This window comes from Ceratotherium simum, chromosome 2, assembly GCF_057802395.1.
Source record: "Ceratotherium simum simum isolate JZ-2026a chromosome 2, ASM5780239v1, whole genome shotgun sequence".
In the NCBI taxonomy this organism is placed as follows: domain Eukaryota; kingdom Metazoa; phylum Chordata; class Mammalia; order Perissodactyla; family Rhinocerotidae; genus Ceratotherium; species Ceratotherium simum.
The window spans coordinates 58,626,723-58,641,355 of NC_141901.1; the positions used below are offsets into that span (position 1 = coordinate 58,626,723).

The 14,633-nt window shown below is 38.7% G+C and overlaps 1 protein-coding gene across 2 annotated transcripts in view; it reads right to left on the reverse strand.

The window, feature by feature from the left end:
- EEIG2 (EEIG family member 2) overlaps positions 1 to 14,633 on the reverse strand; it is a 67,081-nt gene that overhangs the window by 26,113 nt on the left and 26,335 nt on the right. For both annotated transcript variants that reach the window (XM_087446376.1, XM_004420749.3), the window contains exons 2-3: positions 9,357 to 9,477; positions 3,486 to 3,515 (exon numbers count right to left, since the gene is read on the reverse strand). In XM_087446376.1, coding sequence (XP_087302502.1) covers positions 3,486 to 3,515; positions 9,357 to 9,477 — 151 coding nt within the window. The remainder of the gene's footprint in view (positions 1 to 3,485; positions 3,516 to 9,356; positions 9,478 to 14,633) is intronic.

The following is a 14,633-nucleotide window of genomic DNA, read 5'->3' on the forward strand; positions in this document are numbered from 1 at the left end:
TCGATGCAATATGATTTCTTTTTTTTTTTTAATTTTTTGTTTATTGCAGTAACATTGGTTTATAACATTGTATAAATTTCAGGTGTACATCATTATACTTCTATTTCTGCATAGATTACATCATGTTCACCACTAAAATACTAATTACGACCCATCACCACACACATGTGCCGAATTATCCCTTTTGCCCTCCTCCCTCCCCCCTTCCCCTCTGGTAACCACCAATCCAATCTCTGTCTCTATGTGTTTGTTTATTGTTGTTATTATCTACTACTTAATGAAGGAAATCATACGGTATTTGATCTTCTCCCTCTGACTTATTTCACTTTGCATTATACCCTCAATGTCCATCCATGTTGTCACAAATGCCTGGATTTCATCGTTTCTTATGGCTGAGTAGTATTCCATTGTGTATATATACCACATCTTCTTTATCCATTCGTCCCTTGATGGGCACTTAGGTTGCTTCCAAGTCTTGGCTATTGTGACTAACGCTGCAATGAACACAGGGGTGCATGTATCTTTATGCATTGGTGTTTTCAAGTTCTTTGGATAAATACCCAACAGTGGAATAGCTGGATCATATGGTAGTTCTATCCTTGATTTTTTGAGGAATCTCCATACTGTTTTCCATAGTGGCTGCACCAGTTTGCACTCCCATCAGCAGTGTATGAGAGTTCCCTTCTCTCCACATCCTCTCCAACACATGCTGTTTCCTGTCTTGTTAATTATAGCCATTCTGATGGGCGTGAGGTGATATCTCATTGTAGTTTTGATTTGCATTTCCCTGATAGTTAATGATTTTGAACATCTTTTCATGTGTCTGTTGGCCATCTGTATATCTTCTTTGGAGAAATGTCTGTTCAGGTCTTTTGCCCATTTTTTAATTGGGTTGTTTTTTTGTTGTTGAGATGCATGAGTTCTTTATATATTTTGGAGATTAAGCCCTTATCAGATGTATGGTTTGCAAATATCTTCTCCCAGTTGTTAGGTTGTCTTTTCGTTTTGTTGATGGTTTCCTTTGCTGTGCAGAAGCTTTTTAGTTTGATGTAGTCCCATTTGTTTATTTTTTCTGTTGTTTCTCTTGCCCAGTCAGACATGGTGCTTGAAAATAGATACTACTTCATTTGTCAAATAATTTCAAGCATCTACGTTCCAGGTAATGTCAGGCATTAGGAATGTAAATCATCTCTGTTCTCAAGGAGCTCGTAGTCGAACAAGGGAAGATAGAAAACAAGTTCCTATAAAAAAGTGTAAGTGCTATGATAGAGGCAGGCATACTTACAAAAAAGAGAGGAAAAGAAAATTTCTCCATGGGGAGGGATGACTAAGCTGAGTTTTTAACGATACATGAGTTGACAGGACAAGAGGAGGGAGAAGCACACACGTGGCAGGGAAAACATCAACTCACAAGGCAGAGAGGCTAAAATAGCAAAGTACACTCCAGGAGGTTTATGGGGGCAGTGTGTCTGAAGCATAACGATGAATGAGTGTGTGTGCACATGCACACGTGCAGATAGATGATTTGCAAACCAAGATGGGTCTAATGTGCTGGGTTAAAGACTTTTCATTTCATTTTCCTTTACAGGCAATAGACAGCCGCTGAAGGACTAAAAGTAGGGGAATGATATGATCATGTTTGAGTTTTAGAATGATCACTCTGGCAATAATATAGAGGATAGACTGGAGGGAGACAATAGAGGCAGAGAACAAAAGATAGGAGGCCAATGCAGGTTTTAAATAAGAAATAATGAAGGCATAACCTAAGGCAGTGGCTTTGGGAATGAGGAGAAGGGATGGTTTCAAGAGCTTTTTGGGAGGGAGAAATCAAGATCTGTCAATCATAGCAGACCCTATTGTTTGCCTACCCACCATTCAATGCCCAGATATTCCCTGCTAGCAGAGCCCTGATTTTATTCAAGTGTCCACTCTTAGTTCATCCTCGTGTACAAGGAAAGTAACCTAACCTCTAGCTCACTGTTAAATTGTGATTAGTCTAAGCTAACCACGACAATCATTCCTATCGCCCATGACTGGTTTCCAGTTGTGGCCAATGAAAGGTATGGGGAATTCCTCTGAGGGCCATCTAGGAAAAGTTTTCTCACTCAAAAAAAGTCATACATGGAGAAACAGCTGGATTTTTTTTTTTTTAATTTTATTTATTTATTTATTTTTCACCCAAAGCCCCAGTAGATAGTTGTATGTCAAAGCTGCACATGCTTCTAGTTGCTGTACGTGGGACGCGGCCTCAGTATGGCTGGAGAAGCGGTGCATTGGTGCGCGCCCGGGATCCGAACCCGGGCCGCCAGCAGCAGAGCGCACGCACTTAACCTCTAAGCCACGGGGCCGGCCGAAACAGCTGGATTTTGTCATATGTGAAAGTGTTGACTAAAACTTGAGCAGCCAGCCACGTGGTGACCATGAGGAGAGCTAGCCAAGCACCAAGTCATCACACAGACAATAAAAGAATGGAAAGAGAAAAGTAACATGGGTTTTTGATGACGTTTTTCAGTCAATGGATTAACCAATCCTGGAGCAGCTCTATCTCACATCTACTTGTTTTGTAAGATTAGAAAAAAATCTCTAGGTGAGGAGGGTTTCCTGTTACTTGTAGCAAAGAGCATCCTAACTGACGTTGCAACCAACTTGTTTTAGGGAGTTAGGCAGATTTGATGGTTGAAACTAGTGTCCTGGTCCTTGGCTCAGATGACTGGATGGATGGAGATACCATCACAGAGACTGGAAATAAAAGAGGAATATGTAGGCTTCTGGCAGTATTACTAATTACTAATTCCTCCTATTCAGCAAAAAGGTGAGCACATTCATTTGTAATTCCATATTGCTAGTAAAAGTATAAAGGACAGTAGTGATCATGTATACACAGAGTGCTAAGAGAGCACAGAGGAGGGATTCTATTTCACTGGGGGGAGGTGGGACTGGGAATACTTCCCAGGGGAGACTGAATAATGCAAACCAGAGATCATCTTCTAGTAGGGAAGCTGAAACTTAACAACATCCCATAATCGGCATGTAGAAAGAATATGCCTATAATTTATTGTTGGATCCAACTGTTCAATCTCCAAGTTGCTTTATTTAAAAACAGCCAACTTGAGGGGCTGGCCCGGTGGCGTAGTGGTTAAGTTCATGTACTCCACTTTGGCGGCCCGGGGTTCACAGGTTCAGATCTCAGGCGCAGACCTACACACCGCTTATCAAGCCATGCTGTGGCGGCGTCCCATATAAAGTAGAGGAAGATGGGCATGGATGTTAGCCTAGGGCCAATCTTCTTCAGCAAAAAGAGGAGGATTGGCATCGGATGTTAGCTCAGGGCTAATCTTCCTCACACACACACACACACACAAATAACAAAATAAAAACAGCCAACTTGAACAGCAATTAGAAGAGAAAACCATTTAGTTTTTAAGCTTATAAACAGCAATGAGTGATATTACAAATTCCAAAAAAGTTAAAAAACATGTACCTACCTTTGCATAAGCTTTTCCACCTTTTAATTCCTGCCAAAGACAGAAAACATTATAAGATTATCATGATTAAAGATTTAAAATTAAATATATGTCAAATAATTCTGAAGTACACATTTACATGCTGGGGGATAGTATAGATACTATCCATATCTTTAACATAGTAAAAGTCTGATGATCTGAAATCCAACTATTTGGATGCCCACACCTCCACCTGAATGACCAGAATTTTTATTCAGAATTTAACTTCAATCTGAAAGAGACAAATGGTGAGAAGACAAGCTAATATTTAATCAATTTGCTGAAGAAGTTGCCAAAAAGTGTTTGACACATTGCAAGAACCTGGAATCACCAAAGAAAGGTTAAATTACTTACTTAGTTAAGCATATTAATAAATTGTAGGAAGATTTTAACAAGAGTTGAAACCCCACAGAGACAATCACTGTTATCGATTTTTAAGAATTGTTCAAAAGATGCTCTATGCATATATATATATATACACATATATATATACATGCAGTGTGTGTGCATGTGTGTATGTGTGTATATATACATACGTATATATATATACACACATATATATATATGCAGTGTGTGTGCATGTGTGTATGTGTGTATATATACATACGTATATATATATACACACACATATATATATATATGCAGTGTGTGTGCATGTGTGTATGTGTGTATATATACATACGTATATATATATACACACATATATATATATGCAGTGTGTGTGCATGTGTGTATGTGTGTATATATACATACGTATATATATATATACACACACATATATATATGCAGTGTGTGTGCATGTGTGTATGTGTGTATATATACATACGTATATATATATACACACACATATATATATATGCAGTGTGTGTGCATGTGTGTATGTGTGTATATATACATACGTATATATATATATACACACACATATATATATATGCAGTGTGTGTGCATGTGTGTATGTGTGTATATATACATACGTATATATATATACACACACATATATATATATGCAGTGTGTGTGCATGTGTGTATGTGTGTATATATACATACGTGTATATATATATATATACACGTATGTATATATATATATAGGCCCTGGACTCCAGTTTTTTTCCCTTTACTCATGAAAAATTGCTGGAATCTCAGCTCAGCTTCTTAACGTCTCAGTCATTATTTTTGGCTCAGCTTCTTAAACCACGGCTTGCAAATTAGCAAATACTTTGAGGGTAAAAGCAATGCCAGATGTCAGGCTCATCTCTTTACACTTCCCTTGTCTATGATTCTATGGCTCTCAAGTCCTTACAGCCTTGGCAGCTTCTGATGCCTTCAAGCAGCTATTTTTAATATTTTGTCTAGTTTTTCTGGTTATTCTCAGATGGAGGGGTTGTCTATAATAAGCTAGTCCATTAATTTCAGAAACATAAATCCCTAGGTTTATTATAATCTTAGGGCCTGTTATGAATTATGTGTCCCCTCAAAAAAATATATTTTGAAGTCCTAACCCCCAGCACCTCAAAATGTGACCTTATTTGGAAATAGAGTCTTTACATAAGCAAACTAGTTAGAATGAGGTCCTAATGCAATATGACTGGTATCCTTATCAAAAAGGGTAAATTTGAACACAGATACAGACACACGCAGAGGGAAGATGATGTGATGACACAAAGGGAGAAGAGAGTCATGTAACTGGAGTGACGCATCTATAAGCCAAGGAATGCCTGAGGCTGCCAGAAGCTAGAGAAAGGCATGGAACAGTTTCTTCCCTAGTGTCTTCAGAAGCAGCATGCCCTGCTACACCTTGATTTTGACTTCTGGCCTTCAGAACTGTAAGACAATAAATTTCTGTTGTTTTAAGCCACCCAGTTTGTGGTAGGTATTTTGTCATAGCAGCTCTAGGAAACTAACACAAGGCCTTTTTACTTTCAGGTCTGTGATGGTTAATTTTATGTGTCAACTTGACTAGGTCATGGGGTGCCCAGTTGTTAGGTTAAACATTATTTCTGGGTGTGTCTGTGAGGGTGTTTCTGGATGAGATGAACATTTTAATCAGTTGATTGAGTAAAGCAGATTGCCCTCCCCATTGTGATTGGGCTTCATCCAGTTTGTTGAGGGCTTGAATAGAAAAAACAGATAGAGGAAGGTTGAATTCTCTCTCTCTGCCTGTTTGAGCTGGGACATTGGTCTTCTCCCGTCCTCAGACTAGGATTTACAACATCAGCACTCCTGGTTCTCAGGCCTTAGGACTTGGACTTACACCCCTGGCTCTCCAGTTCTCAGGCCTTTGGACTGGAACTACACCACCAACTTTCCAGGGTCTCCAGCATGCAGACAGCAGGTTGTGGGACTTCTCGGCCTCCATAACTGTGTAAGTCAATTCCTTATAATAAATCTCTTCTATATAGATATCTATCGCTATAGCTATAGCTATCTCCACTCTATTGGTTCTATTTCTCTGGAGAACCCTGACTAATACAAGGTCCCACTCCTTTAGAATGGTCTTTCCCTAGATCTTTTTTTTTTGTGTGTGAGGAAGATCAGCCCTGAGCTAACATCCATGCTTATCATCCTCTTTCTGCTGAGGAAGACCGGCCCTGAGCTAACATCTATTGCCAATCCTCCTCCTTTTTTTTTCCCCTTTTTCTCCCCAAAGCCCCAGTAGATAGTTGTAAGTCATAGTTGCACATCCTTCTGGTTGCTGTATGTGGGACGCCGCCTCAGCATGGCCGGAGAAGTGGTGCATTGGTGTGCGCCCGGGATCTGAACCCGGGCTCCCAGCAGCAGAGCATGTGCACTTAACCGCTAAGCCACAGGGCTGGCCCTTTCCCTAGATCTTTATATGAGTGCCTCTTCTTCAAATGTTACCTTTCAGAGAAATCTTCACTGACTTCTCCCCCAGTTTTCTAAAATGATCTCCTCTCCCTAAGTTATTCTCTATTACCTCATTGTATTTTATACATAACACTTATCACTGTCTAAAATAATCTTATTTGGTTACATACTTACTTTCTGTCTTTCCTACCACTCTTCCCTGACTCCAACCAGAAAGTAGAATCCTTGAGGAGAGTAACTCATTCCAGTTCACCACTGTCCTTTCAGTGCCTAGAAGAGTACCTGGCACACTGTAGAAACTAACATACTTGTTGACTGGTGATTGACTGCTTCCTTGTGTCCTAGGCAACAGAGTACATTATCAAACTTTTTGATCTTTGTCAAATTTATAGGTAAAAAATGGTATCTTATTTGTAGTTTTAATATATTGAGATTGAGTAACTTTTTACATGTTTAAAAGCTATTTATATTTTCCTTTTTGTGAAATGTATATTCTGTCCCTTGCCTATTTTTCTAAAGGGTTGTTGATCTTTTCTTATTGATTTATTTGAAGATGCTCTTTCCATACTAAAATTTGACATGATTTGCAGATATTCTCCCCTAATTTATGACTTTGTTTAAGCTATTTTTTTTGCAATGCAGAAAACGTTTATATAGTTGAGTTTACTAATTTTTCTTTATGAGTTCTTACTTTTATTCTCATGTGGCTTTTTCTCCTTTCTCACTGGCTGAGAGATAACAAGACTGGAGCAGCTCCCTTGGATCTAAAGGTGGGCACCATACGGTGAAGATGGCAGAGCTGCACTACCAACCCAGGATTCCTTAGCTATTACCCAAGAGAGACATAAACTTCTATCTCGTTTAAGTCATTGTGTATTTGGGTATCTGCTTCAGTAGCTTATCATATATGCCCTAACTAATACATCAAACCATTATAATCTGAGGAACTGGTTTATTTCAGATGAACAAGTCCTACCTTAAATAGCAAAAAAAATTTACTTTTTTAAAAAATAGACTCTGAGTTTCTTTAATTAGCAGTTATGCTTTACTCTAAACTGGTTATACGTTTTCTTTTTCTTAAAATTCAAAGACTGACTGATCATCTCTCAAAAATCATGATTAGAATTCCATTTAGAAAAGTTTTAATGTAAGAGCCACAGCAGCAATTAAGGTAGAAAGGGAAAAAAGGTAGGATGCTTTACTTATATCTCGGTTAATCTTTACACCTTCTTGAGGAAGCAATTATTATACCCTTATTTGGATGAGGAAACTGATTTTTAAAAAGTCAGGAGAATTGCCTAAGGTCTCTGTTTACGTAAGTGGCACATGTGGGATTCAAACCCAGGTCAGCATGATGCCATACGCACTTCCACTGCACCATATGTCCTTTAGGGAAGCCTCAATTCAACTATGCTCCAAACATGACAATTTTAGAGGTCTATTTTCACTAAAGGCTTAAAACCTATAAAATGTATATACGTAGTTATGTTATATTTTAACTAAATAGATTGAGAAATATCAGAATTTAAAATACAGCCCACACATTATAGTGTTATCAGTTCACTCAAAAAGCAGAATAAGAGAGCTAAAAATACAACTTTTCATCTGATACAGAAGGATGTAAGACTGGAGTGGAAAAAAATAAGGCAAGGGACTCCTGCTTTTCATTTTAAGTCTATCTCTATTTAATTTTTGAACATGTATATGTATTACTTTGGTAATTTTAAAAAAATGTATATAAATTGTAAAACATAAAGTTTACATTTTAAAGCCAGTAGTTTAGTTCACCAGTAGTGGTGACTAATGGATTCCTCTTTTTCACCGAAAAAAGGCAGGATCACATATTTATATATGTATTAAGTTGAACCATCTGAGATTGCCACTTTTGCAGACTGGTAATATGCCTCAACCTAATACGTGGAAAGGAAATATATGAGAAAGGAAACATGGACTGAATTAGAACAATTTTGTTTGAGTCTCTACTTTGCCATTTATTAGCTATGTGAGTTTGGGCAAGTAACAATCTCTCTGAGCCTTGATTTTCCTGAAAACGGAAAAAATAACACCTATTTTCAGGGTTGTTATTAGACATAATATATGTGAAATCCCTAAAACAATGCCTAACAAAGAGGAATTTAATGAATGGCAGGATACAGACATATATAGCCCCTCAAATAATACAAATAAGGTTAATAATTATATGTATAGTGATAGCAAGGGTGGGGGATCAGAATTGGACACCTCAAAATACGTCTCTTTACCTTGATTATTTTCTCTGAAAGAAACTTTGACCTCTCCTCCCCCCCCACCAACTGCCTACAAGAATTTAAGATAGAAGGCCTGTCCCCAGGACAGGTTATCACCATAGATAACTCTAGGTATGCAAAGACTGGGAGGGCATTCTTATCAAAGTTCTATTTACCAAACACTTACATTTGTAAGGAAAATCTCCATTTGTAAAGGTATCTCCCTCTCTGTATCAGGAAGAAGGGGTGATGACCTCATCTCTAGAAACTTATCAATGCTGAAGGCAAGGCTGCATAATAACCTTACTCTTGTTTACTGTGCTTTTCTGGTAGTCTCCCATAACTGACTCCCCCCAACCTCAACATCCTCCTTTGTCTTTAGCTGAAGAGAGTATTTAAGATGAGAACCTCTGCCATTTTGCCGAGTTACCCAGTTTTTCTGGGTCTCTCCCATGTATACATCCATGTTATAAAGCTTTGCTTGATTTTCTCCTGCTATTCTGTCTCATGTCAATTTAATTTTTAGCCCAGCCATAAAGGACCCAGAGTTGGTAGAGAATAGTCTTCCTCCCACACAAGATAAGGTTCTTGAGTAATATTTGAATTTATAACTTCAGATTCTCCAGCATATTTGTCATAGTAATTTAAATTATTGCTGTAAGTGTGAAGTAAAATTACATATAACAGTTCTAATGATAAAGGAGAGCTAAATAAAGTGAGTCAGTGACTATGGAACTAATTATGGTTTCCAAAAGGGGAGAGTTATAGGCTATTTTTATACCTTCCTCACAGATACTCTGTAGATGCAAGGATCTAGGATGCCCGTAGTGGCACTGGCACTCATTTTGCACATAAATGAGAACTTCTTCCTCCAGTGAACAGAGTTTGCTTGCACCACCTCCCTGAAGGAAAGAAAAAAAAAGAACTAATTAACTTATTATTGACAACATGTGAAAAAAGCACAGACACCCTTTCACTCAAGTCTATAATGCACAAGTGATATATTAAAAGCCAGTATTTGGAAACAGTGAAACTTGAAGAAATCAAATTCCTAACAATGTGATCTGAAAATCTTTGGAAGGTTTTAATTGCCCACAGAAACTGAAAAAAAAGTGAATTTACTTATCAATTCAATCAATATAAACTGAAGCTTCACTATTCATTCATTCAATACACAATACATGTTTATTTTAGGTGTGCTGGGTATGTGTTAAGTGCTTAAAATATGAAGATGAGAATGACAGTGTTCCTAACCTTGTAGGGCTTTATAGTTTACAGTTAGTGTAAGAGACAGAAATATAAACACTTATTCTAAAATGAACTGCCGTCACAGTTTTACTCCTATTCCAGCCATAACAGTAACAGCAGCTACCACTTATTGACAGCTTATGACAGGCTTTTTAATCTCACAACAACCCTACTGACAGGCTATTGACTCTCACAACAGCCCTAGAAGGTAGCTGATGTCCACTTTATAGATAAGGACAATGAAACACAGGAGAGAAGTTAACTCAAGGTCCTTTAGGTAGGAAGTAGCAGAACTAGCATTCAAATTAGGCCCATTTAACTCAAAAGCTTACTTGTCCATGAAGGAAAATCTATATTTTCCCAACAATTCTGATCTTTCAAGTTTCCAGGCCTTTATACATGCTGTTCCCTCTACTGTACTGTGTAAGTATAGAGAGTTTAACCTTAGAAAGGAAGGATAATTATTCCTCTAACAAAGGAATGAAAGCAAGAAAGGAAGGATAATTATTCCTCTAACACAGTAAAGAAAGCAAGACAATGGGTGAAAATAAAGAGAAACTTGGAGGGGCCGGCCCTGTGGCTTAGCGGTTAAGCGCGTGTGCTCCACTACTGGCAGCCCAGGTTCGGAACCCAGGCACGCACCGATGCACCACTTGTTCGGCCATGCTGAGGCGGCGTCCCACATACAGCAACTAGAAGGATGTGCAACTATGACATACAACTATCTAGTGGGGCTTTGGGGAGAAAAAGGGAAAAAAAAAAAAAGAGAGAAACTTGGAGAGAGCAAAAGGGAAAAGCAAGAGAGCCCAGGTTGAATAGTTTCGGTTTTCAGGGAAAGAAACAGGTGAGGTTACTTCTACAGAATGACAGGGGCTGAGGGGTGAGTTGAAAATCGCAATAAAAGCTGAGGACAGTTAAGAATAACCGACGTGGTGAACGTGGTAGGGAGTCAACTTGTAGCTGCCTCAGTGAATAAAAGGAATCTGTACTGGGACCAATCAGTTTGGTTTTACGGATTTCTCCACCAATACACAGAAATCAAAGAACAGGAATTGCAGAGCAAACATAATTTAAAAACCGAGTACGTGTTTGTGTGTGGTATGTACATGTATGTTTACTCACATACATATAAACAGATACACAAATGGGAGAGAAGGGCATGTATTTTATCTTTTTCATTAGGAACCTTTAGGTGATTTAATGAATTATGATGTGAAGAGAATGTATATGTGTTCTTAGGGGAGTTTCCCTTGAAACCCAGCAGGGGTGCAATTTATCTGGTCACAACATAGGCAGAATGAGAGTTATTAGGCAAAGGATGGATCTCGAGGTACTTGTCAGGCAATAGGAGGTATCCCCAGTAAGATTAGTATAGATTTGTATACTCAAAAATGAACAAACTAAAAAAAAAATATCAGTGAATAATGAAAATGACAAAGAGGGAAAAAAAATAAAACTCAAATTTATTGTTGCTTCTCTCTCAACATCTCTTAGTCTCAAGACTTGATGGAGGCATCAGCCATGATTTCTGGAGCTCCCAAAAAAGGTATGTAGGTATACTGATGTGCTGGACCCTTCAGGAGTATGCTGTGCTTCAGGGTACTTAGTTGTTCCTGCCACTGAGACCACTGATGTATAATCAGGAATCAGAGACAATATTTAAAAAATATATATTATTTTATTTTTGTTTTTTTTGAGTAAGATTGGCTCTGAGCTAACATCTGTTGCCAATCTTCCTCTTTTCTTCTTTTGTCTCCCCAAAGCCCTCAGCACATAGTTGTATATCCTAGTTGTAGGTCTTTCTAGTTCTTCTATGTGGGATGCCACCTCAGCATGGCTTGATGAGCAGTGAGTAGGTCCACGCCCAGGATCCGAACCGGCGAACCCCAGGCCACTGAAGCGGAGCACGTGACTTAACTGCTACGCCACCAGGCTGGCCCCTATTTTACTTTTCTTAAAAATTACATAAAAACTTCTAGTTAGGGCTGGCCTGGTGGTGTAGCAGTTAAGTTTGCACACTCTGCTTTGGTGGCCTGGGGTTCATGTGTTCGGATCTCAGGCGTAGACTGATGTACTGCTCATCAAGCCATGCTATGGCATCCCACATACAAAAAATAGAGGAAGATTGGCACAGATGTTAGCTCAGGGACAATCTTCCTCAAGCAAAAATAGGAAGACTGGCAACAGATGTTAGCTCAGGGCCAATCTTCCTCACCAAGAAAAAACAAAACAAAACAAAAAACCCAAAAAACAAACAAAAAAACCTTCTAGTTAAAGATGGCAGGTTGAATGCATGTATTTTCTCTGCTCCTTCCCCAAAATCTTCTATTTAATTATTTTTTTATTTTTTTATTTTTCCCCCCAAAGTCCCAGTAGATAGTTGTATGTCATAGTTGCACAGCCTTGTAGTTGCTGTATGTGGGACGCGGCCTCAGCATGGCCAGGGAAGCGGTGCGTCGGTGCACACCTGGGATCCGAACCCAGGCCACCAGCAGCAGAGTGCACGCACTTAACCGCTAAGCCACGGGGCCGGCCCTTCTATTTAATTTTTAAGGCATCAACGTCTCACAAGGACAAAGAGAACCAGAGAAGAGACAAAAATAAGTGGCCAGGGATGGACAAGTGATAACTGATTTAGCAAACTGAAGAAAGCTGAACCTTAACCTGGTAATGGTAAAAGCCAAGAGCAGGAATCTTAAATTAGTGTTGAAGTAGAATGAAGGAAGGACAAAAGGCAGAAGGACCAATTGAAAACTGTTTTAGAAACAGATCTTCAACAGATTCTCTCCCTGACTCCTGCAGAAGACTGAGATTTATTCTTGTGACAATGTAAAACAGAGGGATCTCTGCACTACCTGACTTGAGGGCAGGCATTGGAAATGGCACAACAGCATGACCATATGGGGTTGAGATGGGGAATCAACAATGACTTACTGAATGCTCAGACTTGCAACCTTCTTCCCCTAATCTGGCTCCTCAGAATGCTGGAGTCAGGGATACATTCTTCAAGAAGATGTGGGAAGAACATTCTCTGGGGAATCCAACCAGCCTCAAAGAAAAGATTTAATGAGATGGATATGAGGGTTCCCAACAAAACAGCTCAGCCAGCTCAATCTACAGTAAAAACCTGAATGAATGAACACTTTCCACATGCACAAGGCTTCTAAGCAACTTTTAGTGCCTCACAGTTAAAAATATGAGCAGACACTTGAGGAAAGTCTCTTAATATGAAAGACAGAGACCGAAACAAATAGCAAAAAGGCAACTTGAACAAAACAGTCTATGCTGGAAGAAGAAAAAAGATTCTCAGCAAGAAAGAAATTGCATCTATCATACAGGAACAGGATGCTATAAAAAAAGAACATACAGGGAACTAAAAAGTACTCATAAAAATCAAAATTACTGGGCTTGATATTCTATTTGTTATTCCAGACCCACTCTATCCTTCTCTGTGGCCCAGGAGGCTGCCCTTTATGGACTGTATCAACCAGGCTTCCTTGCCCTCTGCCTCTGAATGTGCTAAAGGGACAAACACCAGAAGGATGGAGAGCAGGAGGAGAGGGAAGTCAGTGTATTTATTCTCCTGGCTCCTTCCCTGTCAGGCCATCTGGGGAATGGGTAGGTGGTTGGGGACTGCAGTTTTTTACAATATGCCTTGTAGAACTTAGACTCTAAACTATGTGCATTTATAACTTTGTTAAAATAAAAACCAAATTAACCAATTTAAAACACTGTCAAGTACTGAAGGATCTGAAAAGGGGAACAAAAGTATATAACATTGCACCTGAAATGTATATAGTGTTATAAACCAATGTTACCTCAATAAAAAAAAAAAAAAGAAAAGAAAGAAAGAATGGCTGAAAATTTCCCAAATGTGGGGAAATAAACATCCAGATTCATGAAGCCCAGAAGACCCTAAATAGGTTGAACGTAAAGAGTTCTACAGCAAGACACATTATAATTAAATTGTCAAAAATTAAAGATAAAGAGAGAATTTTGAAGGCAGCAAGAGAAACGCAACTCATCACATACAAGGGAAGCCCTATAGGACTATCAGCAGATTTCTCAGTAGAAACTTTGCAGTCCAAGAAAGAATGGGATGATATATTCAAAATGCTTAAAGAAAAAAACTGCCAACCAAGAATACTATACCTAGTAAAACTTTCCCTTAAAAATGAAAGAGAGGGCCGGCCCCATGGCTTAGCGGTTAAGTGCGCGCGCTCCGCTGCTGGCGGCCCGGGGTTTGGATCCCGGGCGTGCACCGACGCACCGCTTCTCCAGCCATGCTGAGGCCGCATCCCACATACAGCAACTAGAAGGCTGTGCAACTATGACATACAACTATCTACTGGGGCTTTGGGGGAAAAATATAAATAAATAAAAATTTAAAAAAAAAAAAAGGAAGAGAGATAAAGACTTTCCTAGACAAATAAAAACTGAGTTTGTCACCACTAGACCTGTCTTACAAAAAGTGCTGAAGGGAGTTCTTCAAGTTGAAATGAAAGAACACTAAATAGCAACATGAAAGCATATGAAAGTATAAAGCTCACTGGTAAACGTAAATATACAAATACAGACTAATGCAATACTGTACTGATGGTGCATAAATCACTTTTAATACTAGTATAAAAGTTAAAAGACAAAGGTATTAATAATAGTTATAACCATAAAAATTTGTTAATGGATACAAAATATAAAAGAAATAAATTCTGTCATCAATAACAAAGTGTGTTTGCAGAGAGTGAAAGTGCAGCGTTTTTGTATGCGATTGAAGTTATCTGCTTAAAATAGACTGATATAAGAAGTTTTA